The 27,630-nt window shown below is 47.2% G+C and overlaps 1 protein-coding gene across 4 annotated transcripts in view; it reads left to right on the top strand.

Annotated features, from left to right (window-relative positions):
- Positions 1-27,630, top strand: part of DMTN (dematin actin binding protein) — a 73,674-nt gene that overhangs the window by 27,696 nt on the left and 18,348 nt on the right. For 3 of the 4 annotated variants that reach the window (XM_083454199.1, XM_083454196.1, XM_083454197.1), the window contains exons 2-7: positions 8,556-8,616; positions 12,642-12,698; positions 22,417-22,491; positions 24,688-24,837; positions 26,565-26,609; positions 27,239-27,350. In XM_083454199.1, the coding sequence (XP_083310325.1) occupies positions 12,681-12,698; positions 22,417-22,491; positions 24,688-24,837; positions 26,565-26,609; positions 27,239-27,350 (400 nt within the window). In that variant the 5' untranslated portion in view covers positions 8,556-8,616; positions 12,642-12,680. The remainder of the gene's footprint in view (positions 1-8,555; positions 8,617-12,641; positions 12,699-22,416; positions 22,492-24,687; positions 24,838-26,564; positions 26,610-27,238; positions 27,351-27,630) is intronic. The other variant, XM_083454198.1, reaches the window with a different exon arrangement.

Below are 27,630 nucleotides of genomic sequence, written 5' to 3'. Positions count from 1 at the left end.
TGTCCTGGCCTGTGAATAAACAAGTAGATAAATAGGTACCGCTCTGGCGGGAAGGTAAATGGCGTTTCCATGCGCTGCTCTGGTTTGCCAGAAGCGGCTTAGTCATGCTGGCCACATGACCCAGAAGCTGTACGCCGGCTCCCTCGGCCAGTAAAGCGAGATGAGCCCTGCAACCCCAGAGTCGGACACGACTGGACCTAAGGGTCGGGGTCCCTTTACCCTTACCTCCCAGAAGCCTTACCTGAGGAGCCAACTTGGTGATGCGGTTCAGAGCACCTCAGCAGCTGGCTCATGCAAAAGTCCTCCCCCCCCCCAAGAGCCGCCTCATAAGCCCTCTTGAGAACAAAGGGACGTGTCTTCCTCACCCAGTCCTCCTTGCCCTCCCCTTGACTTTCTGAGCCTATGGAAAATGCCTATGGAAAATCTGAGTGTCTGGATGCTGCCAGGCCTGAGTGGCCGGCCTCTCCGGCACATACAATGTGCCCTTCATGCTCCCTGCCTGCTAACGCTGCCGCCGCACACAGACCGGGCTTTCAGGCCAGATGAATGGGACACGCCTGGTCCCAGCATCTTCCACAGGGGATTCAAGATGCCTCCGCAATCCCCTGCCGTCCAGGAAAGAGCTTTTCTGTTTAGCTGCAAGGACGTGAGGCAACTAAGGCACAGAGAGGAGGGCAGCAGGAAGAGACACGCTGCCCTTCCCGATTTCACCCAACTTTTTCTAGAGGCTCGTTCCTTCTGCAGTCATTGCAGGACAAATTCTGGAGGCAACAGCACCTTAAAAACTTAACAGGTTTATTGTGGTTGGGACTTTTGTGGACCAGAGGCAAAGCAGGCACAATAACTCTGGTAGCCCTTTAGGTATCTATTTGCTGCGGAAGCAGCCGCTCAGAACAACCTCTCTTTCCTGCTCAGTACCAGCCAGTTCAGACCCCATGAGGGTCCACATGACATTATTATTTTGCCCCAACATACATCACTTTACCCTTGTTGACACTGAATTGCATTTGCCATTTTCCCGCCCATTCACTCTGTTCGGAGAGGTCCTTTCAGAGTTCTTTGCAACATCTCTTTGTTTTAACAGCCCTGAACAATTCAGTGTCAGCAGCCATATTTGGCACCATCTTCGCTGCTCACTCCTAACTCTGGATCCTTTAGGAACAAACTGTGCATGTTTGAGGGAGGGGCAAGGTGAGCGTCAGGGCAGCCCTCTGCAACCAGATGTGCTGGTGGGCTGATGGGGAGTTACAGTCCAAAACATCTGGCGGGCACCACCAGACACGAAAAGGTTGTGCTAGGATGTAGTTGCACCTTTGAAACTTTGCACTTTTTGCTGCAGCCTTTCCTTTTGTTTCTAAAATGGTCACATAGCTTTTCTATTCAAAAAGACACAAATTATACATATACATTTGCCAGCAGAATGATTAAAAAACAAAGTTATGGAGGAAGGAGTGCCATCTTGGCCCCGTGACCATGGGTGCCTGGGGCCATGGGTGCCATGCAGCAGGCATGACCTTGGCACTGAATTTTGTGGGTGCCCAGCCCCTTCATGGGGAATTTTGTGGGTGCTTGGGCACCCAGGGCCCCAGGGAATTGGCACCTATGCATGGAGGAGAGGGCTATTAATGGCTGCTAGCCACAATGGCTCGGCTCTGCCTCCACAGCTGGAAGCAGCAATGCTTCTGAAACCCAGTTTCTGGAAACCACAGGAGGGGAGAGTTGCTCTTAGAATAGAATAGAATTTATTATTTATACCCCGCCCATATAGGGACGCGGGTGGCGCTGTGGGTTAAACCACAGAGCCTAGGACTTGCCGATCAGAAGGTTGGCGGTTCGAATCCCCATGACGGGCTGAGCTCCCGTTGCTCGGTCCCTGCTCCTGCCCATCTAGCCGTTCAAAAGCACATCAAAGTGCAAGTAGATAAATAGGTACCACTCTGGTGGGAAGGTAAATGGTGTTTCCATGCGCTGCTCTGGTTCGCCAGAAGCGGCTTAGTCCTGCTGGCCACATGACCCGGAAGCTGTACCCTGGCTCTCTCGGCCAGTAAAGCGAGATGAGCGCCGCAACCCCAGAGTCGGCCACGACTGGACCTAATGGTCAGGGGTCCCTTTACCTTTACCCCACCCATCTGGCTGGGTTTCCCCAGCCACTCTGGGCGGCTTCCAACAAAGTATTAAAATACAGTGGTCTGTTAAACATTAAAAGCTTCCCTAAAGAGGACTGCCTTGATATGTCTTCTAAAACTCTGGTAGTTGTTCTTCTCTTTGACATCTGGTGGGAGAGCGTTCCACAGGGCGGGTGCCACTACCGAGGAGGCCCTCTGCCTGGTTCTCTGTAACTTTGCTTCTCTCAGTGAGGGAACCGCCAGAAGGCCCTCGGCGCTGGACCTCAGTGTTTGGGCAGAATGATGCAGGTGGAGATGTTCCTTCAGGTCCACTGGACCGAGGCCATTTAGGGCTTTAAAGATCACCACCAACACTTTGAATTGTGCTCGGAAACGTACTGGGAGCCAATGTAGGTCTTTCAAGACCGGTGTTATATGGTCCCGGCGGCCGCTCCCAGTCACCAGTCTAGCTGCCGCATTCTGGATTAGTTGTAGTTTCCAGGTCACCTTCAAAGGTAGCCCCACGTAGAGCGCATTGCAGTAGTCCAAGGTCCTGCTCATGAGTTTCCCACAGGCATCTGACTGGCCACTGTGAGAACAGTATCCTGGGCTCAATGGGCCACTGGCCTCAGGGGTGGTTTTAGGGTGGTGCGGCCGATGTGGTTGCACTGAGTGCTACAATGCGCTGCAGGGGGCACCACAACAATGGTGTAGAACAGAGTGCAAAAGGGGGGGGCACTGAATTTTAGCCTTGCCCAGGGTGCCTCTGAAATTTTAGAGCCCAAAGTCCACTACTGCAGGCCTGATCCTGGCTTTTCTTACGTTCTTGAGTTCTTAAGGCAGCCATACAGAAATCCCTTTGTTTCCTCTGTGGCTAATGGCTGCATTCTGTTCCTTTATGTAGCTGTTTGCTATTGTGGATATGTCACTATTGCCTGTTATGAGAGAAGGGACAAAACCAAATTCCACTTCCTCTGGGCCTAGGACTCTCTGTGGGCTTCGACGTGTGGACTTGAACTATCATGGAGCTACCTTTGCAGAGATGCACCTTGAGAAAGGCTCTGTATCATTGTTACCTAAATATTCCTTCTGTTTTTCCCGCGAAATGATCTTCCTCATAGGTCTTTCCAAGTGTCTGCTCTTTGCTCTTCTTCCTCCCTTTCTCTTTGAAGCAAAAAGTTAGGGGCCTAGGAGGCTGCCTTAAAAGGTAAAGGACCCCTGACAGTTAAGTTGAGTCGTGAACGACTCTGGGGTTGTGGCGCTCATCTCGCTTTACTGGCTGAGGGAGCCAACGTTTTGTCCGCAGACAGTTTTTCCGGGTCATGTGGCCAGCATGACTAAGCCGCTTCTGGGGAAACCAGAGCAGCACACGGAAACACTGTTTACCTTCCCGCTGGAGTGGTGCCTATTTATCTACTTGCGCTTCGTGCTTTCAAACTGCTAGGTTGGCAGGAGCAGGAACCGAGCAATGGGAGCTCACCCCGCCGCGGGGATTCGAACCGCTGACCTTCCGATCGGCAAGCCCAAGGCTCAGTGGTTTACACTACAGCGCCAACCAAACCCTTGGCCTAGCTGGCTTGGTAATGGCTCTCTGGAATGCCAGACAGGGAATCTTTCCTAGCCCAGCATGGAAGTTCCAGCCGGGGTGGAACCAGGGATTTTCCGCATGCAAGGCAGATGCTTTGCCCTTGAGCGTCAGCCCTGCTAGTGACAAGCAAGCACCAGGCTGAGCAAGAACCACCCACCCACCTCAGCACTGCTGCCTCCTCCTCCTTCCAGAAAGCAGGCTGCTCATTAGGGCTTGCTGTGCTTGTCAGCCAAGCGCCTCCGCCCGCCTGGCTGTTGCCAAGGCCTTCCTCTGGAGCCTTCCCTGGGGGCTACCGCTTGCAACAAAAGGGCTCATTACCTCTTCCTTGGCTGGCAAGTGCCAGGCGGGCGCGAGAGGCGGGCATGGATCAGTTGCTGGTCACCAGCCCAGAGACAGGCCTCTCTGCCAGACCCAGACCCAGCGGAGCCAGTTCCCCTCCACTGAGCTAAGAGAGAGACCCCCACATGTTCTCGCAGGCACAGGGCCCCTGCTCAGCAGCTCTTTCTGAAATTTTGGGTTGCTGTGATTTTACTGAGTTGGATTCATTGCTCCATAAATTAATGGTTCTGGTTTGCTTTATTTATGTGGTTGATATTCCAGTGTTTACAGCATTTGTTTCCCCTCCCCGATTGTGACTGTGGTGAGCCGCTTTGAGCCCAGTGTTTGTTGTTGGGGAAGTGGAATGAAAACGTTAAAATAGTAGGAATCTGTGCAAAGAATACAGATAACACAAGCTGCATAATGAGAACTATTGGAAGGTACCTCAGGTTACATACACTTCAGGTTACAGACTCCGCTAACCCAGAAATAGTGTTTCATGTTAAGAACTTTGCTTCAGGATAAGAACAGAAACTGTGCTCCGACGGCGCGGTGGCAGCGGGAGGCCCCATTAGTTAAAGTGGTGCTTCAGGATAAGAGCAGTTTCAGGTTAAGAACGGACCTCCGGAACGAATTAAGTACTTAACCCGAGGTATTACTGTATTTTAATTTGTCATGTAAGTGTAATATATTGTGCTCTTTTATGTTTGTTCCTTTATCTTTTCTTCATTTGTCGTTTCTGTTCATTGGTATCGTTTTCTGTTTTATAGGTTAGGTATATTTGTCTATGTGAAAAATAATAAAGATTTTCTTTAAAAAACCCAAAACATTAAAATTGAATAAGAGTCAAATAACACGCATGAAAATGGGTGGGGGGAAGAGACTGTTAGTTGAACACAGCTGGGAAAAAGGGACTCAGTTTGTAAATACAGTGGTACCTCGCAAGACGAAAAACTCGCAAGACGAAAGAGTTTTTCGTTTTCTGAGTTGCTTCGCAAGACGGATTTCCCTATGGGCTTGCTTGGCAAGACGAAAACGTCTTCCGCCTTTTTTTTTAAACCGCCAATGCATTCCTATGGGAAACCGTCAATACACATTGGTGCTTCGCAAGACGAAAAAATTCACAAGACAAAAAAACTCGCAGAACGAATTAATTTTGTCTTGCGAGGCACCACTGTAGTTGTTTGTGGTGCTGCTGGGTTGATCTCAGATGCTGTCCCTCCTTTGGTTTCTGTTATGTACTGAAGTTCTCACCCTGGGCCAGCAGGGGGATACTGTAGATAGTTTTTACTCAGGTCCACATATGCAAATAAGGAATTGAAAGTGACGTTTAGTGATTGGATAGTTACAGAAAGTTGTTACTGTTGCCTTGTAGTTGAGCTCTATATAAGCAGGCTGGCTGAACCCTTCAGCTCAGTTCTGTCCTGGCCTGTGAATAAACAAGAGCTGTTTGAAGAATCGCTGTGTCGTCTGATACTGTGGACCGTCTAGAGGGGCTGGGAGCTGGGGGCACTGTTATACAGTGGTTTCGCTCCTTCCTCCTGGGCCGTGTTCAGAAAGTGGTGGTGGGGGATGAGTGTTCAGACCCCTGGGCCCTCACTTGTGGGGTGCCTCAGGGTTCCGTCCTCTCCCTCATGCTTTTTAACATCTATATGAAGCCACTGGGAGAGATCATCAGGGGGTTTGGACTGGGTGTCCATCAGTATGCAGATGATACCCAGCTCTACCTCTCTTTCAAATCAGAACCAGTGAAGGCGGTGAAGGTCCTGTGTGAGTGCCTGGAGGCGGTTGGAGGATGGATGGCGGCTAATGGATTGAGGTTGAATCCTGACAAGACAGAAGTACTGTTTTTGGGAGACAGGGGGCGGGCTGGTGTGGAGGACTCCCTGGTCCTGAATGCGGTTACTGTGCCCCTGAAGGACCAGGTGCGCAGCCTGGGAGTCATTTTGGACTCACAGCTGTCCATGGAGGCACAGGTCAATTCTGTATCCAGGGCAGCTGTCTACCAACTCCACCTGGTACGCAGGCTGAGACCCTACCTGCCCACGGACTGTCTCGCCAGAGTGGTGCATGCTCTGGTTATCTCCCGCTTGGACTACTGCAATGCGCTCTACGTGGGGCTACCTTTGAAGGTGACTCAGAAACTACAACTAATCCAGAATGCGGCAGCTAGACTGGTGACTGGGGGCGGCCGCTGAGACCACATAACACCGGTCTTGAAAGACCTACATTGGCTCCCAGTACGTTTCCGAGCACAATTCAAAGTATTGGAGTTGACCTTTAAAGCCCTAAACGGCCTCGGCCCAGTATACCTGAAGGAGCGTCTCCACCCCCATCGTTCTGCCCGGACACTGAGGTCCAGCTCCGAGGGCCTTCTGGCGGTTCCCTCATTGCGAGAAGCAAAGCTACAGGGTACCAGGCAGAGGGCCTTCTTGGTAGTGGCGCCCGCCCTGTGGAATGCCCTCCCAGCAGATATCAAAGCGATAAATAACTACCTGACATTTAGAAGACATCTTAAGGCAGCCCTGTTCAGGGAAGTTTTTAATCTGTGATATTTTACTGTATTTTTTGTTTTTATGGAAGCCGCCCAGAGTGGCTTGGGAAACCCAGCCAGATGGGCGGGGTACAAATAATAAATTATTATTATTATTATTATTATTATTATTATTATTATTATTATATGTTCACCCACAACTTAACAGTTTCCTGCTGGGACAGCTCTGGGTCTTCTGATTTGTGCTCAGTTAGGAAGAACTTTCTGACAGGGTGAGCTATTCAACAGAGGAACGGACTCTCTTGGGAAGTGGTGGACTCTCCTTCCTTGGAGGTTTTTAAACAGAGCTTGGCTGGCCATCTGCCAGGGGTTCTTTTGCTGTGATTCTTGCATTTCTGGGGGGTTGGTTTAGATGACCCTCAGGGTTCCCTTCCACCTTTACAGTTCTATGATTCTGTCTCCACGGATGGATTTGTGAAGATGGTGTCCCATCAGGCATTCCATCATTCTCAGCAGGTGAATGAATCAAGCGCCTGGGCCTGCCCCAAATTTCCTCTTCTCCGTGTGCTTCAGGCTCCGAGGCTGAAGGCACTTCTGAGACCTGCCTACCCCCAGCTTACAAGCTGGGCAGCTTTTGGAGCTGCTCACCCATTTGTGTTGTGTGTGTGTGTGTGTGTGTGTGTGTGTGTTTTAAATAAATAATTTATTTGACATAATTGTTACAAAATATAAGCAAAATATTGCAAATACATACATATATATATATATATATATATATATATATATATATTTCAAATAAGCGCATATATATGAAAAAAGGAACAAAAGAGAAAAGAAGAAGAAATAAAGAGAAAAGGAAAAGAAGTTGGAAGAATTTCTTCCAAATTTATTGTACAAATATCTCAATATGAAAATAATAGTAAAACTTCATTCATAGAATCATAGAATCATAGAGTTGGAAGAGACCACAAGGGCCACCGAGTCCAACCCCCTGCCAAGCAGGAAACACCATCAGAGCACTCCTGACATATGGTTGTCAAGCCTCTGCTTAAAGACCTCCAAAGAAGGAGACTCCACCACACTCCTTGGCAGCAAATTCCACTGTCAAACAGCTCTTACTGTCAGGAAGTTCTTCCTAATGTTTAGGTGGAATCTTCTTTCTTGTAGTTTGGATCCATTGCTCCGTGTCCGCTTCTCTGGAGCAGCAGAAAACAACCTTTCTCCCTCCTCTATGTGACATCCTTTTATATATTTGAACATGGCTATCATATCACCCCTTAACCTCCTCTTTTCCAGGCTAAACATGCCCAGCTCCCTTAGGCGTTCCTCATAAGGCATCGTTTCCAGGCCTTTGACCATTTTGGTTGCTCTCCTCTGGACACCTTCCAGTTTGTCAGTGGTTGACTTCCATCGCTTACACTGCACTTCCTATATACATTTTAAGCAAGATTGTATCTGTCATTCTGTATCTTCCCCATACCATCTCACACAAATATTCTAATCAATAAGTTTTCTAAATCTTTCATAAATCTGTTCTAAACAAAACCGATACCTTACATTTAATCCTTGTCTACATAAATAATCATTTATTTATTTTTTCCAATTTTTCAAATTAATTTTCAACATTTATCACAAACATAATGTATATAACACACAAAAAGAAACATACGTTACAATTCTAAAGAAAAATAAAACAAAAACAATAGACGCATTACTTCTAATACCCAATTTAACTTTGATTGTTAACTGACTTCCTCAAATCCTCCCCCAACTGAATTTCATTGAATCGCTTTGTAACAGCTCTCCGAAATCATATTTCTCATAAAATTAACTCCTTCAGTTTACTTCCTCTTCTCTTTTCTTAATAATCTAGTCCATAATCTTTTAGAATTCATTCTTATTCTAGTCCTAGGCCTGTTTGGTACTATCAAGTAACTTCTAACATCTTATCTTACAATATTTACAGAAATAATCATTTAGACATTCCCATTGTTTCTGGATTATATTTTTTGGGTTTTGTCTTATATTTTGTTGTTGTCTCTCCTTGCAGAAGGAGCCGCTGATCCAAGTCCCAGCCAAGCCAGGAGAGATGGGAACAGCCAGGTGAACAGGTAGGTGGTCCCCACACCTATTTCTCCATCTCTAACAGAGGCTGGCTCTTTGCGGCCTCCCTCCATGTGAATCTTCCCCCCCCCAAAAAAATTCTTTTATTGATTTTCCATATTTATAAACAAACACAAATACACAAACAAACAAACATCTTAAATATAGTAATTCCACTTTTGTTTACATTGTTGGATGACTTCCTTGACTCCCCCAAGCTGAGTTCCAATGTATATCATTGTAACAGTTTTCCAAAACTGTTTTCACATAAAATATACTTAGGCAATTAACATCTTTCTTTCTTTTCTTTTTCACTTTAGACATAGTATTCTATAACATCACATATTTAAATCCTGGGCCAATCTGGTGCTTGCAAATATTTCTATTTAGGTTATCTTAGCATATTTGGTTAAATAGTCTTAAAATTTCTTCCATTCCTCCTGGTACTCCTCCTCCTTCTGGTCACGGACTCTTCTAGCTCCGAAAAGTCCATCATCTTCATCTGCCATTCTTCCACTGTTGGTACTTCTTGTAGTTTCCAGTTTTGGGCCAGCAAAATTCTAGCTGCAGTTGTGGCATACAAAAACAGTCTGACATCTTTCTTGGGCAACCTCCATGTGAACCTCTTAGTCTCACCTCTGCAATCCTGAGATCATGCTGGCCTGAACCCCCACCCCACCCCCAGCCCACCATTCAAGCAGTTCCCCAGCCCCCTGCCACTGAGCCATGAATCTTTCATGTGCCTGTCATCTGCCCCTCATGTTCCATTAGCTTCACGTCCCCTCACTCTGCTATCCCACACCCTCCTCACCTGCCACCCACAGTCCACGCTTGGCAGCCTCAGCCCCCTAATAGGGTAGGAAGGCAAAGCCCATAGAGACCTGGACATGGCAGAACTGTGGCAGCAAAAAAGTCCTGTTGGGAGTTGCCTGCCTGGTTCCTTCGTTGGCCTTCCTGACTGACCCCTCATCCGTACGCCTCTTTTCGGTAGCCGAATCATCTTCAAAGTGACTCACAACAGCAACGCTGCCTTCAACTGGAGGCAGAGCATAGCCATCCTGGCTAGTAATAATAATAATAATAATAATAATAATAATAATAATAATAATAATAAAATTTTATTTATACCCCACCCTCCCCAGCCAAGGCCGGGCTCAGGGCGGCTAACAAGCAATAATAAAAACAAGTTGAATGATTGCAACTTAAAAACAAAAATTAAAATACAACATTAAAATATTGAAACATTAAAATATTAAAATGTAGCCTCATCGCAGGAGGAGAGGAGAAAGGAAAAGAAAGAGAGGGAGGGAATCAAATTGGCTCCAAGCCAAAGGCCAGGCGGAACAACTCTGTCTTACAGGCCCTGCGGAAAGAAATCAGATCCTGCAGGGCCCTGGTCTCATGAGGCAGAGCGTTCCACCAGGCCGGAGCCAGTGCTGAAAAGGCCCTGGCTCTGGTTGAGGCTAATCTGACTTCCTTAGGGCCCGGGACCTCTAGGGTGTTGCTATTTATGGAGAGACCTTGAGGCTCTCCGTGGGGCATACCAGGAGAGGCGGTCCCATAGGTACGAGGGTCCTAGGCCGTGAAGGGCTTTAAAGGTCAAAAGCAGCACCTTAAATCTGACCCTGTACTCCACCAGGAGCCAGTGCAGCTGGAAAAGCACTGGGTGAATATGCTCCCATGGCAGAGACCCCGTGAGGAGCATCGCTGCAGCATTCTGCACCCGCTGGAGTTTCTGGGACAGCTTCAAGGGCAGCCCCACATAGAGCGAATTACAGTAGTCAAGCCTGGAGGTGACCGTCACATGGATCACTGTGGCCATAGATAGTCTTCTCCCTACTGCCTCCAGTGGGAGGGAGTTCCATAGTTTAACTGGGTGCTGTCACTGCTGTGTGAAGAAATGCTTTGTTTTTATCCCACCAGTTCTTTTTTTATATATATAACAATTTTTATTAAGTTTTCCATTTTAACAATCCAATCAAATCACATTATTATACAAATACATATAATAAAGTCCAAATATTTGGCCAAATTATAATTTTTTGTTGGGGCTTCCCATGCTTCAAGCTCAGTGGGGTCCAATCATCTTATGTTTCTACTGCCTTGAGTTTCCAAAAGTTCCTTCTTTGAATCCTCATGTTGTTATCCTTTCTTTCACGGCCTCTGAGTTATTTCCACAGGTGAGTTGGAGTGAACAATCCTCTGGTTTCTCTTCAGATCGTATAAATCTTTCGCCTTTTTATCCCACCAGTTCTAGCATTATGAGAGAGTGAAGAAACCTCTTCCCTACCCACTTTCTCTTTTTTAAAAAATAAAATTTTATTACATATTTTATAATTATAAAAAGAAAAGCAATGACAAAAAAACACACCAATACATGAATTCAACAAACAATACATCGACAATAAAAAAGAAAGAAACAATACAGCAATACAACATAAGTAAAAAGAACAAAAACACACATCCAAATTTTTATATCCCAATCTTTCATTAGCTTATTTCCTCGACTTCCTCACACCTCCCTTTTTTGTATTCTGGTTCAAATTATCTAGTTCAACAAATCCTTTCCCTCTTCTTCAGTTTTTGTTCTATAATTTATCTTAACACAATTTAACTTTCAATTTTCCAATTTAACACATTAACACTTAATGTTCATATGATTCTTAATAACCCTTCTGCTAAAACCATGTAACTTCATTCCAATATACTTCTAACATTCATTAATTTTGCAGTATTTCTGTAAATATACTTTAAATTTTTTCCAATCTTCTTCCATCGACTCTTCTCCCTGGTCTCGGATTCTGCCAGTCATTTCCACCATTTCCATGTAGTCCATCTGTTTCATCTGCCATTCTTCCCGGCTGGGCCTACCCACTTTCTCTGTGCCGTGAATCGTTGCCTTTCCTCCAATTTGTCAAGGAGTCAAAGGGCCTGGAAAGATGATGAAGCCCATTCAGGGAGGGAGGGAACAAACACGGCCACAAGAAATCTGGATGCAGCCAGAGTATCCAGCCAACTTTGCTTTTTGCCCCATTGTCAAATGATCTGGAGCCTTCAGCCGGACAGTGTCCCTTTAAATATTCATGATGGCCAATAATAATAATAATAATAATTTATTTATATTCCACCCATCTGGCTGAGTTTCCCCAGCCACTCTGGGCGGCTTCCAACAAAGATAAAAAATGCATTAAAATGTCACACATTAAAAACTTCCCTGAACAGGGCTGCCTTCAGATGTCTTCTAAATGTCAGGTAGTTGTTTATCTCTTTGACATCTGATGGGAGGGCGTTCCACAGGGCGGGTGCCACTACCGAGAAGGCCCTCTGCCTGGTTCCCTGTAGCTTTGCTTCTCACAGTGAGGGAACCGCCAGAAAGCCCTTGGAGCTGGACCTCAACGTCCGGGCAGAACAATGGGAGTAGAGTACTGCAAAATGTGCTGTATGGCGACCCCTTTTTAGGATGCTTTAACAGAGAAAGAGAGAGAGGAGGTGCTGTATGTCATTCCTAGTTTTTGCATCGCCTTTAATCCACATAGAGCCTTTTATTCATTTGTTATTTATTTATTCCATTTCTATCCCGCCTTTTTCTCCACAAGCTCAAAATGGTGGATGTGGTTCTCTTTTTACCCTGTTCATTTTCCCAGTATAATTCTGAATAACTCGGGAAAGTCACTGCCGTTCCATTTTACAGATGGGAAAATGAGGCTGAGAGATTTCAGCTGCTGCCTGCTTGGCTGTGATTTCCCAGGAGGTGACCTGTCAGTCGGAGGGGGGTGGGATGGAGGCAGACTGCTCCCCTTAGCTGTTCCAAAGTGATGACAAGAGGAACCTTATAGGACAGGCTGTTTTGGACTTCAACTCCCAACAGCCCCGTACGATGCTGTGGGGCTGATAGCATCAAGGCCCTGCTGTCTGGGGAAGATAAGAGTTGGTTCAAAACATCTAGAAGGCACCCAGTTGGGCAAGGCACTTCTGGAGAAACTGGCCCTGTGAGAATCTGCTCCTTCTAATCTGCCTCCTTCTCCTTGGACAGGACTTGGTGAATGAGTTCGACCCTCAAGCAGGAGACTGAATGGAGAAACTACAGAAGGTAACTGAGCTGGTCTGGTCTGGGCCTGCCCTGGGAAACGGGTTCCCTGGGGCTCTCATTATGGGGTGAGGAGGGGATCTGTCTCACCAGAGTGGTGAATGCTCTGGTTATCTCCTGCTTGGACTACTGCAATGCGCTCTACGTGGGGCTACCTTTGAAGGTGACCCGGAAACTACAACTAATCCAGAATGTGGCAGCTAGACTGGTGACTGGGAGTGGCCGCCGAGGCCACACAACACTGGTCTTGAAAGACCTACATTGGCTCCCAGCACGTTTCTGAGCACAATTCAAAGTGTTGGTGCTGACCTTTAAAGCCCTAAACGGCCTTGGTCCAGTATACCTGAAGGAGCATCTCCACCCCCATCGTTCAGCCCGGACACTGAGATCCAGCGCCGAGGGCCTTCTGGCGGTTCCCTCAATGCGAGAAGTGAGGTTACATGGAACCAGGCAGAGGGCCTTCTCGGTAGTGGCGCCCTCCCTGTGGAACGCCGGCTGAACGATGGGGGTGGAGACGCTCCTTCAGGTATACTGGACTGAGGCCATTTAGGGCTTTAAAGTCCCTTTGTGAGGGAAACAAGTGGTTGCAAGGTTGAGTGAGGGGAAAGGGGTTACTTGCTCTGTTTTCATCTTCTCTTTAACTTCACTGAATGTAATAATCAGTCCACCCATCAGGTTCTTTCAGTACCTGCAAATGAGAAGCTGGCTTACAGCACTACAGGGAGGGCTGTGATGTGACCAGGGATCTAATTAAATGGCGCTAAATCTCCTTCTCTGTTTCCTGTGTTGAGCAGGGTGGTTGAATGGCGTGGCCTGCAAGGTCCCTTCGGACTCTGTGAAATTTGAAAAGCCACTTGGCAGGATTCATGTCCTTCAGAAGGTGGCTGTAGAATATTTGCAGAATGACCAGTGGGCTTCTGTTCTTCTCAGCAGAAATATGCAAAATGGGGGGACAGTTCTAGTAAAACAGATTCCAACACCCATTTGGAAATATTTTCGGAAGAAACAACCAACACCCTCTGTTGATATTTTATTAAGTCGATGAAGGGGATTTTTTTTAAAAAAAGTGGCATGTTAGTGACATCCCAGAAGTCTGTGATTCCACGTGATGAACTGAATTTGATCAGTTGAGGCTCCAGTGTCTCTGCTGAGATTAAATTCACTCCAGAATTCACACGCAGGAGGGTGCATTAAAAGGGGGAGATGGCTGATGAATGGAGCGTCCCAGTCTCCAGCCACCCAACACCCCTTGAGGTTAAGCTCGCTCCATCCTTCCCCAACCTGGTGCCTCCAGATGTTGTGAATGGCAGCTCCCATCAGCCCCAACCAACACAGCTGGCAAAGACTGCCGTGTGCTCTCTCGGTAAAGGTAAAGGTTAAGGTACCCCTGACCGTTAGGTCCAGTCATGGACGACTCTGGGGTTGCGCACACATCTCGCTCTGTAGGCCGAGGGAGCCGGCGTTTGTCCGCAGACAGTTTTTCTGGGTCATGTGGCCAGCATGACTAAGCCACTTCTGGCGAAACAGAGCAGCGTACAGGAACGCCGTTTACCTTCCCGCCGGAGTGGTATCTATTTATCTACTTGCACTTTGACGTTCTTTCGAACTGCTAGATTGACAGGGGCAGGGACTGAACAACGGGAGCTCACCCTGTCGCGGGGATTCGAACCACCAACCTTCTGATCGGCAAGCCCTAGGCTCTGTGGTTAGCTTGGCTAAAAAGATGAAAACGTGAAGAAAAGGTCAGCTAAAATACTCCCAGATCAGGTTTCTGTGATCAAGGAGATAGGATTATTGACAAACACAAAAGGCTGTAGAATTGCAGTGGAGTAAGGGAAAAGAGAAAAATAAAGTTCTACCTTGAAATGTTTGCCACGGCTGAGATAATCAGCAAGTGAGTGGCAGAAAACAAAGCATGGAGTCAGGCTGGCTACTAACTCCAGTTTTGGCTGTATATTCATAGGAAGCTTAGCCAGGACATTTGGGTGGGGGCACCGGTTCACGATTTAAGGCGGTAGGACATACGGAGCCAGCACTGGAACACATTCCCTGTCTGGTGTGAAGCAAAGGCAACTCTGTCCCTTTAGAAATGGGGTCAGGTTGGCTCATTCAGGCACAGGCTGACAGGATTACAATAGATGGCAACTTCATTCCTGCATCGTAGGGGGGTTGGACTAGATCACTTTTGGGATCCCTTCCAGTTCCACCTTTCCGTGATTCTGTGGGCACTGAAAAGCTCAGTCCAGCAGGGACATTTGCCAAGCCTTCTAATCCTCTGTGACAGACTAGGGGGAAAAGAAAAATTCTGCAGAAACTTGGAGATGTCGAAGAGGTTGGTATCACTGCAGATATATTTTTATAAATCAGCCCAGCATTGCAAAAAAGCCTCCCTCTATACTCCATGATTTTGTAGTGGTCCAGCAGGGGTTCTGTTAGGTTACGTTGAGGATGCTGTAAGGAGAATGTGCACAGATCTCGGAGGAAGTTTGATAACTGCCGCAAGATTAAAACTTGCAATGATGATAATAATCACAAACCCCCAGGGGTAATAAAGGAACACCTGCTTAAGGGTTGGGAGGTGGGAGGAGTGGCTTATATTGTTAGGGAACAGGCTCTAGCATCTGTGGGGACTTTGTGACACAAGCTCCCTTCGGGGAAGAAAAGGCAATTATCTGTTTGTCATATTGGAATAAAATCTGACTGCAGAATGATGTGAGGCAGCAGTACAGGGGCTGTGTGTCCTTTGGGACAGAGGACAGTCCTCTGTTTGAAGGACTGTCAGGTAAAAGCTCAGTTTGAAGATGACCCAAAGAAGGGAGAGAAGCTGTTATGTGTTTGTGGAGGGGGTGGCAGCAGTGTGAAGTTCCTCATTCGTAGTAAGCAGCACTTGGACGGCGGATGGAATTATAAAATGACCAATGTTCATTTATTCCAACTCTCTGCAATGCAGGAATCGCCACCAGGACCGGATTTAGGTTTGATGAAGCCCTAATGAAGTCCTTTGATGAAGTCCTTTGTCAACAACAAATTGTCACTGTTGTTTGTGTTGAATATATGCTATATGGTAATTTATGGACCTAATAGGTATCTCAAGCCATTTGCCCATGTTGCCATGCAACCCGTCCATGCAGAATGTAGGCACCCTATATATAGAAAGGAGCAAACCAGGGATATTTGAGGGAGCAGGTTAGCAGGCGGGGCCCATGACTTACATCCTAGGAGCCTACACAACACAAAACACTGTTGCTGTATGTAGGTAGAATCATAGAATTGGAAGAGACCACAAGGGCCATCGAGTCCAACCCCCTGCCAAGCAGGAAACACCATCAGAGCACTCCTGACATATGGTTGTCAAGCCTCTGCTTAAAGACCTCCAAAGAAGGAGACTCCACCACACTCCTTGGCAGCAAATTCCACTGTCGAACAGCTCTTACTGTCAGGAAGTTCTTCCTAATGTTTAGGTGGAATCTTCTTTCTTGTAGTTTGGATCCATTGCTCCGTGTCCGCTTCTCTGGAGCAGCAGAAAACAACCTTTATTTTATTTCTTTTTAGTCTTACATTTTGGAAATGTACATCCAGTTGTTGTTTTTCCTTTAATTTTTTTTGGGGGGGGCCAAGAGAGAGGGGCCCTAAGCTATAGCTTGTTTAGCTTGTTTAGCTTATATATAAACCCGGCACTGATCACCACTAAATAATCTGTGACAGATGCCCTCCCCTCCCATCCTCTTTTTAAAAACCTCCGAAGGAGTCCGTTCCACTGTCAAACGGCTCTTACAGTCAAAAAGTTATTCCTGATGTTTAGTTAAAAGAGGTCACAGTCTTTTCCACTACGGTGAGGCGACGGCCCTTCAGTTTTCTCTCAGCCATAGTACTTATTTATAGTTTTGCACTTACACTTACAAATTAGCCTACATAAATGGGTGTCCTCTTTTGGGGGGCGATGCATAGAATAGTTGGAAGGGACCCTGAGGGACATCTAGTCCAGCCCCCTGCTGCCGCGGGCAGCGAGTCTTGGCCTTGCTGCCGAAGGAAGGAAATAAATGACCGAGGCTGCATTAAAATGGAAGTCACTGATCAAATGTCAGATGTGGAGGGTTTTACAGTGGTACCTTGGGTTCAGTACTTAATTCGTTCCGGAGGTCCGTTCTTAACCTGAAACACCACTTTAGCTAATGGGGCCTCCCACTGCCACCGCACAATTTCTGTTCTCATCCTGAGGTAAAGTTCTTAACCTGAGGTACTATTTCTGGGTTAGCGGAGTCTGTAACCTGAAGCGTATGTAACCTGAAGCGTATGTGACCCGAGGTACCACTGTATTCTGTTTTGTAATTTGACTGCTATGAAGCATTGCCAGATATCTTGGATCCAAAAAAAAGCAATCTATTCCGCAATTCTTTTTGTAGGATTATATTGTAGGCCAGACGAGGTATTCACTTGAAACATTTTAAAAAGACTGCCCCATCTCGCAGGCTGGCTTTCCAGTGTGCCCCTCCCCACCCTGCTTTTTAACATCCAGGCAGTGAAACTTGGCAGCCGGCTCGCTCTCGGCTTTGTGATGTGTAGCCGGTTCTAAGAAAGGTTTTCTGTTTCTGTCCCCGACTGGATAGCCAAGAATCTTATCAGTCAGTCTCCAGTCCCCTTTGGTGGCACATTTGCAAGGGGGCTGGGATTCAGCAGCTCTGCGCTTTGGGGACACACAGCAACCCATCTGATTGGCAGGAGGGAATACAAATGTATATTTGTGACAAAGCCAGAGTTTACTGTGCCTGCTGGAAGGAAATCCTTGCTGGAAACGGCTCTTCAATACGCTGCCTGCATGGCCAATGCAAATTTCCGTTTGGCCTCACTGAGTGGCATTGACTTTCTTTCCTGCAGCTGCTGCTGTGCATGTACGGAAGACAAAAGCGGATTTTTTTTAATTTTAAAAAAATAATGCACTCATAGGGACGCGGGTGGCGCTGTGGGTTAAACCACAGAGCCTAGGACCTGCCGATCAGAAGTCGGCGGTTCGAATCCCTGCAACGGGGTGAGCTCCTGTTGCTCAGTCCCTGCTCCTGCCAACCCAGCAGTTCGAAAGCATGAAGTGCAAGTAGATAAATAGGTACCGCTCCGGCGGGAAGGTAAACGGCGTTTCCGTGCACTGCTCTGGTTCACTAGAAGCGGCTTAGTCATGCTGGCCACATGACCCAGAAGCTGTACGCTGGCTCTCTCGGCCAGTAAAGCGAGATGAGTGCCGCAACCCTAGAGTCGGCCACGACTGGACCTAACGGTCAGCGGTCCCTTTACCTTTACCCCGCCCATCTGTCTGGGTTTCCCCAGCCACTCTGGGCGGCTTCCAACAAAGTATTAAAATACAGTGGTCTGTTTTTCCTGCGAAATGATCTTCCTCATGGGTCTTTCCAAGTGTCTGCTCTTTGCTCTTCTTCCTCCCTTTCTCTTTGAAGCAAAAAGTTAGGGGCCTAGGAGGCTGCCTTAAAAGGTAAAGGACCCCTGGCAGTTAAGTTGAGTCGTGAACGACTCTGGGGTTGCGGCGCCCCTTTACCTTTACCTAATGAACTCATATGCAAGCCTTTAATCCATTGGCAGCCATGCAGGAAGGTGGAGCTGCGATTGCATTTAGTCTTCTGCCATGTAACATGCTGGATCAGGCCAAGTTTAGTCCAGCATCCTGTTCTCATACTGGCTGACCAGACGCCATGCAAGCAAAAGAGTGTTGGCTTCTCTTGTAGTTTCAAGCCACTGGTCTTCAGAAGCATTGCTGCCTCCAACTGTGGATGCGGAGCAGTCATCCTGGCTACTAGCCATCGATAGCGCTCTCCTCCATGAATTGGTCTAATCCTCTTTTAAAGCCCTCTAGACTGGTGACCATCACTGCCTCCAGTGGCAGGGAGTTCCATAGTTTAACCATGCATTGCATGAAGGACTTCCTTTTGTGTCACTGAAAAGAAACGTTTTATTACATATTTTATTATTATTATTAAAGATTTTCTTGATTTACAAAAGTGTTTGCAATATCTCTCTCTCGTATCCCCCCCCCCCCGGTAACATTTTTACAATTAGTTTCATTTGTTGAGACATTAGGAAGAAAAGGGGGAAAGAGGTGGAGGGGGGGGAGATGGGGGGGTCGGGTGGCGATGTTTCTATTTTACTTACTATATGTGGGGTTTTGTGTCAGCATTGCTTGTGCAGGTTCTTTGCTGTTCACTTGTGTTCCTTTGGTGGTGAGAGAGGTTGGGGTTGGCCTAGGGTGTGGTTGTTCGTTTATGATTGGCTGTGGTGAGCTTTGTTTTCATGTGTGAGTGGGGTGGGTGGGTGTTTGGATCAGGTTAGCCATATTGATTTGTATGCCGTTGGTGGATTTTCATAGAATCATAGAATCATAGAGTTGGAAGAGACCACAAGGGCCATCGAGTCCAACCCCCTGCCAAGCAGGAAACACCATCAGAGCACTCCTGACATATGGTTGTCAAGCCTCTGCTTAAAGACCTCCAAAGAAGGAGACTCCACCACACTCCTTGGCAGCAAATTCCACTGTCGAACAGCTCTTACTGTCAGGAAGTTCTTCCTAATGTTTAGGTGGAATCTTCTTTCTTGTAGTTTGGATCCATTGCTCCGTGTCCGCTTCTCTGAAGCAGCAGAAAACAACCTTTCTCCCTCCTCTATGTGACATCCTTTTATATATTTGAACATGGCTATCATATTACTCCTTAACCTCCTCTTTTTTTTTGTCGTTGTCTTGGTGGGCTGTGATAAAGAAGGTGCCTTCTTCTGTTTGTCCCCGTGTCAGTTTCAGTTTATTGCTTAATTTTTCTAGTAAGGCTGTTTCCCATGCTATTTGGTACCATTGGTCCATGCTTACTCCTGACAGGTCTCTCCAGTGTCTGGAACAGAAACATTTTATCAGAAGTTCCCTTTTAGCCTGACACCCGGCATTTTTTTCCATAGAGTTCTGCACATTTGGCATGAATTTACACACACACACACACATTTTTAACCTTTCCTCCCCTTGCAAAATTCTCCTTTTGGCCTCTGATAACAGACAACCCCTTCCCTTCTTCCTCCTCTTTCCCCTTCATTATACATCACAGGAATTTCCTTTGCTGCCCCCACCCTGGTCTCTGTTGTTGGAAGTTGGAGGGAAGCCGAGCAGATTGCGCTTGGCCTGTTTCTTTGTGTGTTGTGACGATGTCCCCCTGTGCTGGTGCTTCTGCAGCCAAACTGACCTATTTTTAACACCCCATCAGTGAAATTAGTCCCCCCCCCCCGACTTCGGAAGTTTCATAGGAGTCCAAAGTCTGGAACGGTGAAAAAAATGATCTTCATTGAATATTTCAACCCCACAGCCTAGAGAAATGAAATGAAATAACAATACAAATATGCAGGAAAACAATATACAGTGGTACCTCGGGTTAAATACTTAATTCGTTCTGGAGGTCCGTACTTAACCTGAAACTGTTCTTAACCTGAAGCACCACTTTAGCTAATGGTGCCTGCTGTTGCCGCTGCACTGCTGGAGCACAATTTCTGTTCTCATCCTGAAGCAAAGTTCTTAACCTGAGGTACTATTTCTGGGTTAGCGGAGTCTGTAAGCTGAAGCGTATGTAACCTGAGGTACCACTTTACGAGCACAGTAGATTAACAGTTCCATCAAAAACGGAACAAAACTCAACCGTGAGGACCGTGAGGACAAAAATTGACCGTGAGGACAAAAATTGCCGTGAGGACAAAAATTAGAATTTCCGAGCAGCTTATGGGCAAGTCAATACCTTCTGCCGTTACCCGGGGAGGGAACATGAATCGTTGCCCACAAGCCTCCACAATAGAAACCTCCCACCCTGCTTTTCCATAAATACAGGTGGAAAAGAGGAAGAAGGCAACCCCTTCATGGAGTCCCCAAAGTAGAGAATCCCCTCCCTTTTGGCACTTGGGGCAGCAGCCGCCTTTAATCAGCAATATCTGGGGGGCTAAAAGGCACGCCATGAGCCACAACGGGGGGTTCCCCTTCTCCTCTTCCTCCTCCCAGGCCTCAGGGCTGGTGACGGGGCCGCTAGGAAGGAGGCAGGCAGATGGATTTGCTGGTAGCCACAATTGCAGTGGATTGCAGTGGGATTTCAGTGGAGACAAATACATGGCCAGAGGTGTTGTTCTCGTGCACTAGCGCTCTGTCTGTCTGTCTGTCTGTCTCTCTCTCTCTCTCTGTGTGTGTGTGTGTGTGTGTGTGTGTAGTGACATTTAAAGGGGAGGAAGAAGCTTCTCGAATGGCCATAAAGCTCATGCAAATGCAGCTGTTCTAATTTTTGGGCACACATTCTGGCCTTTAGGGAAGCGGCGCCACCTGGTGGCTGTTGACGGGCTCCTGCCCTGGAGAAGGTGACTGCCGTCAATCTCCACCTGCCCGTCCACACCCTTAAAATGGCATCGTTTTTAGAGTGTTTTGGAGCACTAGTTTAGACTGCGCATCAAGGGCTCCACAAAGCAAAGAGGCAAGACGCCTGATTCTTTTTTCCCATCCCTCAACATAAAACACTTCTGCCGCACGCCCGCCCCAATCTCCTATATGGTACCAGGTTGATAATGCCTGCTCTAGTATTGCCCCCTTAGTGGAAGAGACTCCTCCCCATCTGAGTCGGTTCCCCGATTTTTTTAAAAAAAATATTGATTTGCTAGCCAAGAAAACAACAACCCTACAAACATAACAAAGAGAAAGGAAAGAACAAAGAATCAGATATTTAAACCGTAAAGCACCGCAGTCTGGAAGGACAGCTCCAAAGGGATAATAAAGTATTAACTCATACAAAGGTTCCCTTTAGAAATAGCAAAGATTTGTTAAAAATATATGCCTTCTCCACCTGTGAGCTCCACCATTCCTTAGAACAAAGGTCCTTTTTAGTCTTAAGGGAGCCAGACACTTGCATGTACTGATGGCGCTGTGTAAGAAATAACATCATGTCATATATAGACTGTATATTTAAAAAGGTTATTTGAGCTCGGCCCTTTAGGTATGTTTAGTTTAGGTATGTCCAAAGTCCGTTTCGGGGGCCTAATCCGGCCTGCTGGTAGGTTTAATCCGGCCCCTGGAGTAAAATCCTAAAAAAAACCTCAACAGCCTCAATCGTAAAAAAACCCAACAACTTTGGTGGGGTAAAATCTCAACAACTTCAACCCTAAAAAAAAGGTCAACAACTTTGTTCGGCCCTCACGGCCCTTCACTTCGTTAAATCCGGCCCTCTTTGAAAAAAGTTTGGACACCACTGGTTGAGGGGATATCTTTTCAAGAAGGGCGGTTTGCCGAATAAACATACACAAACTTATTGTTGCTAATATAATAGATGGATAACTTGAGGATCTTTACATTTTTATAACATGCAGAGATTAATATGTGTTAAAAAATCAGAGAGAGGAGCTGAGGGAATTCGTAGGGGGGAGGGAGGGAGGGAGGAAAAAAATGGGGGGGAATATAATGAAGATTATTTGCTGGAATCATTTTTTATGTGAAAACAGTCAATAAAAAAATTATTATTATTATTATTATTATTATTATTATTATTATTTTAAAAAGAGGAAGGGCGGCTTGCCAAACCCATGAACACCAGCAATCCAAATTATTAAGATCAAAGGCCTTCCAGGATTTGGCAATACAGCTGCTGCTATCAAGAGATGAGAAAGGAGTTCTTTGCTTTTCACATCCCCTCTTGACTCCTGTCTTTTCTCCTCTCTCCAGCACCAGCTGACGTCCCCAGGGAGCCTCTGCTCTTCCCGGGGCTCCAGCGTCCCTGGGTCACCCTCCAGCATTGTGGTGAGTAGTACCATGCAGATGGACTCTTTGCTTTTAAATGATACCTCACCTCCATGCATGGATCTCTCAGCTGATTAGAGCGTGGTGCGGACAATGCCAAGGTTGCAGGTTCCATCCCCGTATGGGGCAGCTGCGTATTACTGCATTGCAGGGGGTTGTATTACATGATTCTCAGGGTCCCTTCCAACTTTTGTATGATTCTCCAGCAAGCATCCTTCTGGGGCTTCATTCAAAATTCTAAAAAGCTTAGCACCATAGCAGGAATGCAAGACTACAGCAGGAGCAGAACCAGAAAAGGTCAAAACCATGCCACTGGCAGCAGGTAAGGTAGGTACACCCTACCTGGCCAAAGCTGAGACCCACACTGGGGCTGGAAGCTATTGTTTATTAATATCCTTCATAACGTGCACTAGCAAGTTCCTTTACTTAGCAGAGTTTACATTCCCCTTTTACATGCACAGCAGATAGGTGGTTGCAGGCTCGTGTAAGCTTCTCACTATTATCTCTGTTAGATTGAATTGTACGTTCCTGGTAAGTTCCCTTGAATCCCTCTTAAAAGAATAAAGACACCACAATCTTATTCAAAGTCAATAAAAGAAGTTTACTTACATCAGTTCACAGTTGGATCCCTGAAGGCAGACTTAGTTACAAATATGTACATGTGGATCTACCCCATATGGGGGAATAATCCCAGTGCTTTTGCTAGCTGAGAAGCTAAGTCCTCACTAAAAGCTGGTCAAACGACAAAGGAAGTGAAAAAAAGAGAGGTGTGCTGCGTGACTCGTTTTTGTTACCTGGACAGGTTAGGTCACGCCCACCTTCTATCACATGCAAAAGAAGGATGCTCCAGCCCAGGAGGAACAGGAAGTTTTGACTGGCTGGACCAAACATTCCTTCGCATGTCTTCTCTAGCAATCCAAGGAATGTTGCACTTGACTGCTCTCAGTGGATTACATCCCACAGAAACTTGTGGGGTGGCTGGAGCAGGGAAACCAGTGTGGCTGGTTACAGATGAGCTGAGATTTAAGAAGGGCATGAATAAGAAAGAGGAGAAAGGGGAAATTATGAAGGAAGGAAGAGTATACACGAGTAGCCAACAGCTGCAGGGAGAAAGGTCAGGTGGGCCAAAGCTCAGGATGAACCAGCAAGTATTAGGTCCTCTGTGTGGAGAAAATCAAGAGATCACCCAATAGCATTTCTCCATCACCCAACAGTGTGATGCAGCAGCAAGCAAAGCTAATTCTATTCAGCAGAGGTCCAGTCTCCAGATCAAGGGAGTAATAATCCTGCTTTATTTTGCTTGGGTCAGACCACACCTGGAGTACTGTGTCCAGTTCTGGGTACCACAGTTTAAGAAGGATACTGAGAAGCTGGAAGGTGTGCAGAGGAGGAAATCCATTCCATTGTCAAACAGCTCTTAACAGAAAGTCCTTCCTGATGTTTAGTCAAAATCTCTTTCGTGTGATTTGAAGCCATTGGTTCGAGTCCTACCCTCCAGAGCAGGAGAAAACAAGCTTGCTCCATCTTCCGTGTGACAGCCTTTGAGATATTTGAAGATGGCTGCCATATCACATTTTCAACCAATTTGTTAACAAAAAGAGATTGTTTGCTTTGGTCTAGCTGTGTTTTTACCCCATGATATTTAATGTAGGCAACCAGGCTCAAAAGTCTGTAGCTTTTAAGTCGGCTCGAATATCCAGATCCATTGACAAATTAATATGTTGTGCAACATAATACAGTGGTGCCCCGCAAGACAAATGCCTCGCAAGATGGAAACCCACTAGACGAAAGGGTTTTCCGTTTTTCGATGCACTTCGCAGGACGAATTTCCCTATGGGCTTGCTTCGCAAGACGAAAATGTCTTGCAAGTCTTGAGATTTTTTTTCGCTCTCCACCCCCTTTTTCTAAACCGCTAAACCGCTAATAGCCTTTTAGCCCCTAATCTGCTAATCCCTTAAGCCTTTAATAGCTGCTAATAGCCGCTAAACCGCTAATAGCACTAATCCGCTAAGCTGCTAATAGGGTTGCTTCGCAAGACGAAAAAACCGCTAGACGAAGAGACTCGCGGAACGAATTAATTTCGTCTTGCGAGGCACCACTGTATAGCTTTAGGTTTGGTTTTGTAAGTGAGTGTGTGTATTTGAATGCTTCCTGAATCAAGAGCTGGAACGCTGATGCTTCTGTCTTCCTTCCCAGGCAAAAATGGACAATGAAGTCTACAAGGACTTAGCAGCAATCCCCAAAGACAAGGCGATCCTGGACATAGAGCGCCCCGACTTGATGATTTATGAGCCCCACTTTACCTACTCCCTCCTGGACCACGTGGAGAGGCCAAGGAGCCGAGAGGTGGGCCAGCCCAACCCCCCTTTTCGGGCCTGGGGTGGGAGGGTGGGTCCTTTGCTTTGCCCAGAGTACCATAGCAACGTACTTTAGGGACGCGGGTGGCGCTGTGGGTAAAAACCTCAGCGCCTAGGGCTTGCCGATCGAAAGGTCGGCGGTTCGAATCCCCGCGGTGGGGTGAGCTCCCGTTGCTCAGTCCCAGCGCCTGCCAACCTAGCAGTTCGAAAGCACCCCTGGGTGCAAGTAGATAAATAGGGACCGCTTACTAGCAGTAAGGTAAACAGCGTTTCCGTGTGCGGCTCTGGCTCGCCAGATGCAGCTTGTCACGCTGGCCACGTGACCCAGAAGTGTCTGCGGACAGCGCTGGCCCCCGGCCTCTTGAGTGAGATGGGCACACAACCCTAGAATCTGTCAAGAGTGGCCCGTACAGGCAGGGGTACCTTTACCTTTTTACCATAGCAAAAGCTATTTTGAGGTTGTGATTCTGTAGGAGTTGTTAGGAAACAGCAAGGCCCGACGAAAGAGGAATGGAGGATGAAACTGATGGACTATGCTGAGTTAGATAAATTAACAGGAAGGATTCGAAACTTGCGGGACCAGAGATTCTTAGAAACTGGAGTAAATATACGAACTATTTGAAAAGTAATTGTAATGAACAGATTACGCTAGTAGGATTGCAAGAAGTTCTGTAAGGAGGATTATTTGAAATATTGCAAGAAAGACTGTGAGGAGAATTATTAAAGGTAAAGGGGCCCCTGACCATTAGGTCCAGTCGTGGCCGACTCTGTGGTTGCGGCGCTCATCTCGCTTTATTGGCCGAGGGAGCCGGCGTACAGCTTCCGGGTCATGTGGCCAGCATGACTAAGCCGCTTCTGGCAAACCAGAGCAGCGCACGGAAACGCCGTTTACCTTCCCGCCAGAGCAGTACCTATTTATCTACTTGCACGTTGATGTGCTTTCAAACTGCTAGGTTGGCAGGAGCAGGGACAAAGCGTTGGGAGCTCACCCCATCACGGGGATTCGAACCACCAACCTTCTGATCGTCAAGTCCTAGGCTCTGTGGTTTAACCCACAGCGCCACCCGCGTCCCTGGAGAATTATTAGTTAATGATAATTAAAAGTAATAGAGAAATTAAGAAATGCAGAATAAGTGATAAAAACGGAAAATCATTAGAGGAGTTGACGGAAGTCAAAAATATTGTATAAGATAAGAAATTATGTTTTGTGAATGTTGGAAATGATATGTTGAAAAAAACTAATAAAAATATATATATATTTTTAAAAAGGAAACAGTAAGGCCAGTTCTGTAATGGCTGGCTAATAAATACTGTGAGGTTTTTGTGTTCCACGAGCCGCACTGTGGCTTGCAGTATAGACACAGAATCATAGAAAACTAGGGCGGAAGGGACCCTAAGGCTCATCTAGTCCAACCCCCTGAAATGCTGGAATCTCAACTAGATCATACATGACTCAAGCTCTGCTATAAACCTCCAATGAAGGAGATTTTGCCACGTTCCAAGGGAGTCCCTTCCATTGTCAAATGGCTCTTACCCTCAGAATCTCCTTTCCTGGAATCTGAATCTATCGGTTTGGGTCCTCCTCTCCGGAGAGGCAGAAAACAAGCTTGCTCCATCTTCTGTAAGAAAGCCTTTTAGACGTAATAGATGACTCAGATGTGAGCGGCATCAAGTGAAGTTCTTTCTTTCTCTCTCTCTCTTGACTCCCTTCTGCAGCGCTCCCTCTCGCCCAAATCCCTCTCTCCTCCTCCTTCTCCAGAAGTAAGTGTTTCTCAAGGTTGCCTTGGAGATGGGTTTCCAAGTTGGGTTACCAAGAGCAGAGAAGAGGCCAGTGGGAGGGAGGGAGTGGGGAAGAGATGAGCAAGGCTGTCAGTGCGACAGGGTGGTGGGGAGAGGGATGTGTTCTTGTATCTTCACGGGCAGCAATTGAGCTCAGCGCACCGGGGCCTGTCAGCTCCAGAAGCCCTCTGGCCAAAAGGCAAGCCGGTTTGCAGGACTCCTTGCCAAACGACAGGCCAGCACAGCTCCTCGGCCGCTGACTGCCTCTTGGTGGAGGGCAGGGTGCAGGCTGGTCTTCTGCAACGGGAGGGAAAGGGCTGTGTGGCAATTCAGGCCAGGGCCGGCCCACCCGTTACTGCCGATGAGGCAGCTGCCTCAGGCTGCAGGCTGGAGACAGCTGGGGGGGAGGAGCTGCAGATCTGGGGACCCCAGGAGCCTTCCGCCCGCGGCCCCCTGTGCTTGTGGCTCGCAGCTGCCACCAGGAAAGAGCAGAGCGGCCGTTGCCACCTGCCTCCTATTTTCTCCCGTTTTGCCTCAGGCGGCAAAATGTCTTGGGCCGGCCCTGAAACCAGACTGCTGGCCTCCTCTGACCTCCTTTGCTCTGCCCACAGGTCACTCGCGACTGGATGGAGGAGAGCAAGTCTCCAGGCAATGCCTCCCAGCCGGGCAGCCGCCGAACCAGCAGCAGCAGCCGCAGCGGAGTCCACCATTTCCACCGCCCTGGTAGGGCCCCCCCCCTTGCCGAAGGCGCCTTCAGACTTTCCCTGACACCCCCACCCACGCCTTGGACTGCTCCCCCAGACCCTTCCCTGCCCTCCAACAGCTGCAGCCTCTCCAGGGGGTCTCAGTCATAGAACTGTAGAGAGTTGGGAGGACCCCCAAAGGTCATCTATTCCATCCCCCTGCAATGCAGCCGTCATACACTACATGGGGCTGCCTTTGAAAAGGGCTCAGAAACGTCCGCTGGCTCCAAGAGCTTCAGCCAGACAGAATCATAGCTCTC

The sequence above is a fragment of the Podarcis tiliguerta genome (genome assembly GCF_965153285.1).
Source record: "Podarcis tiliguerta genome assembly, chromosome: 8".
NCBI lineage: Eukaryota > Metazoa > Chordata > Lepidosauria > Squamata > Lacertidae > Podarcis > Podarcis tiliguerta.
This window is presented reverse-complemented; position numbering and strand designations above follow the sequence as displayed.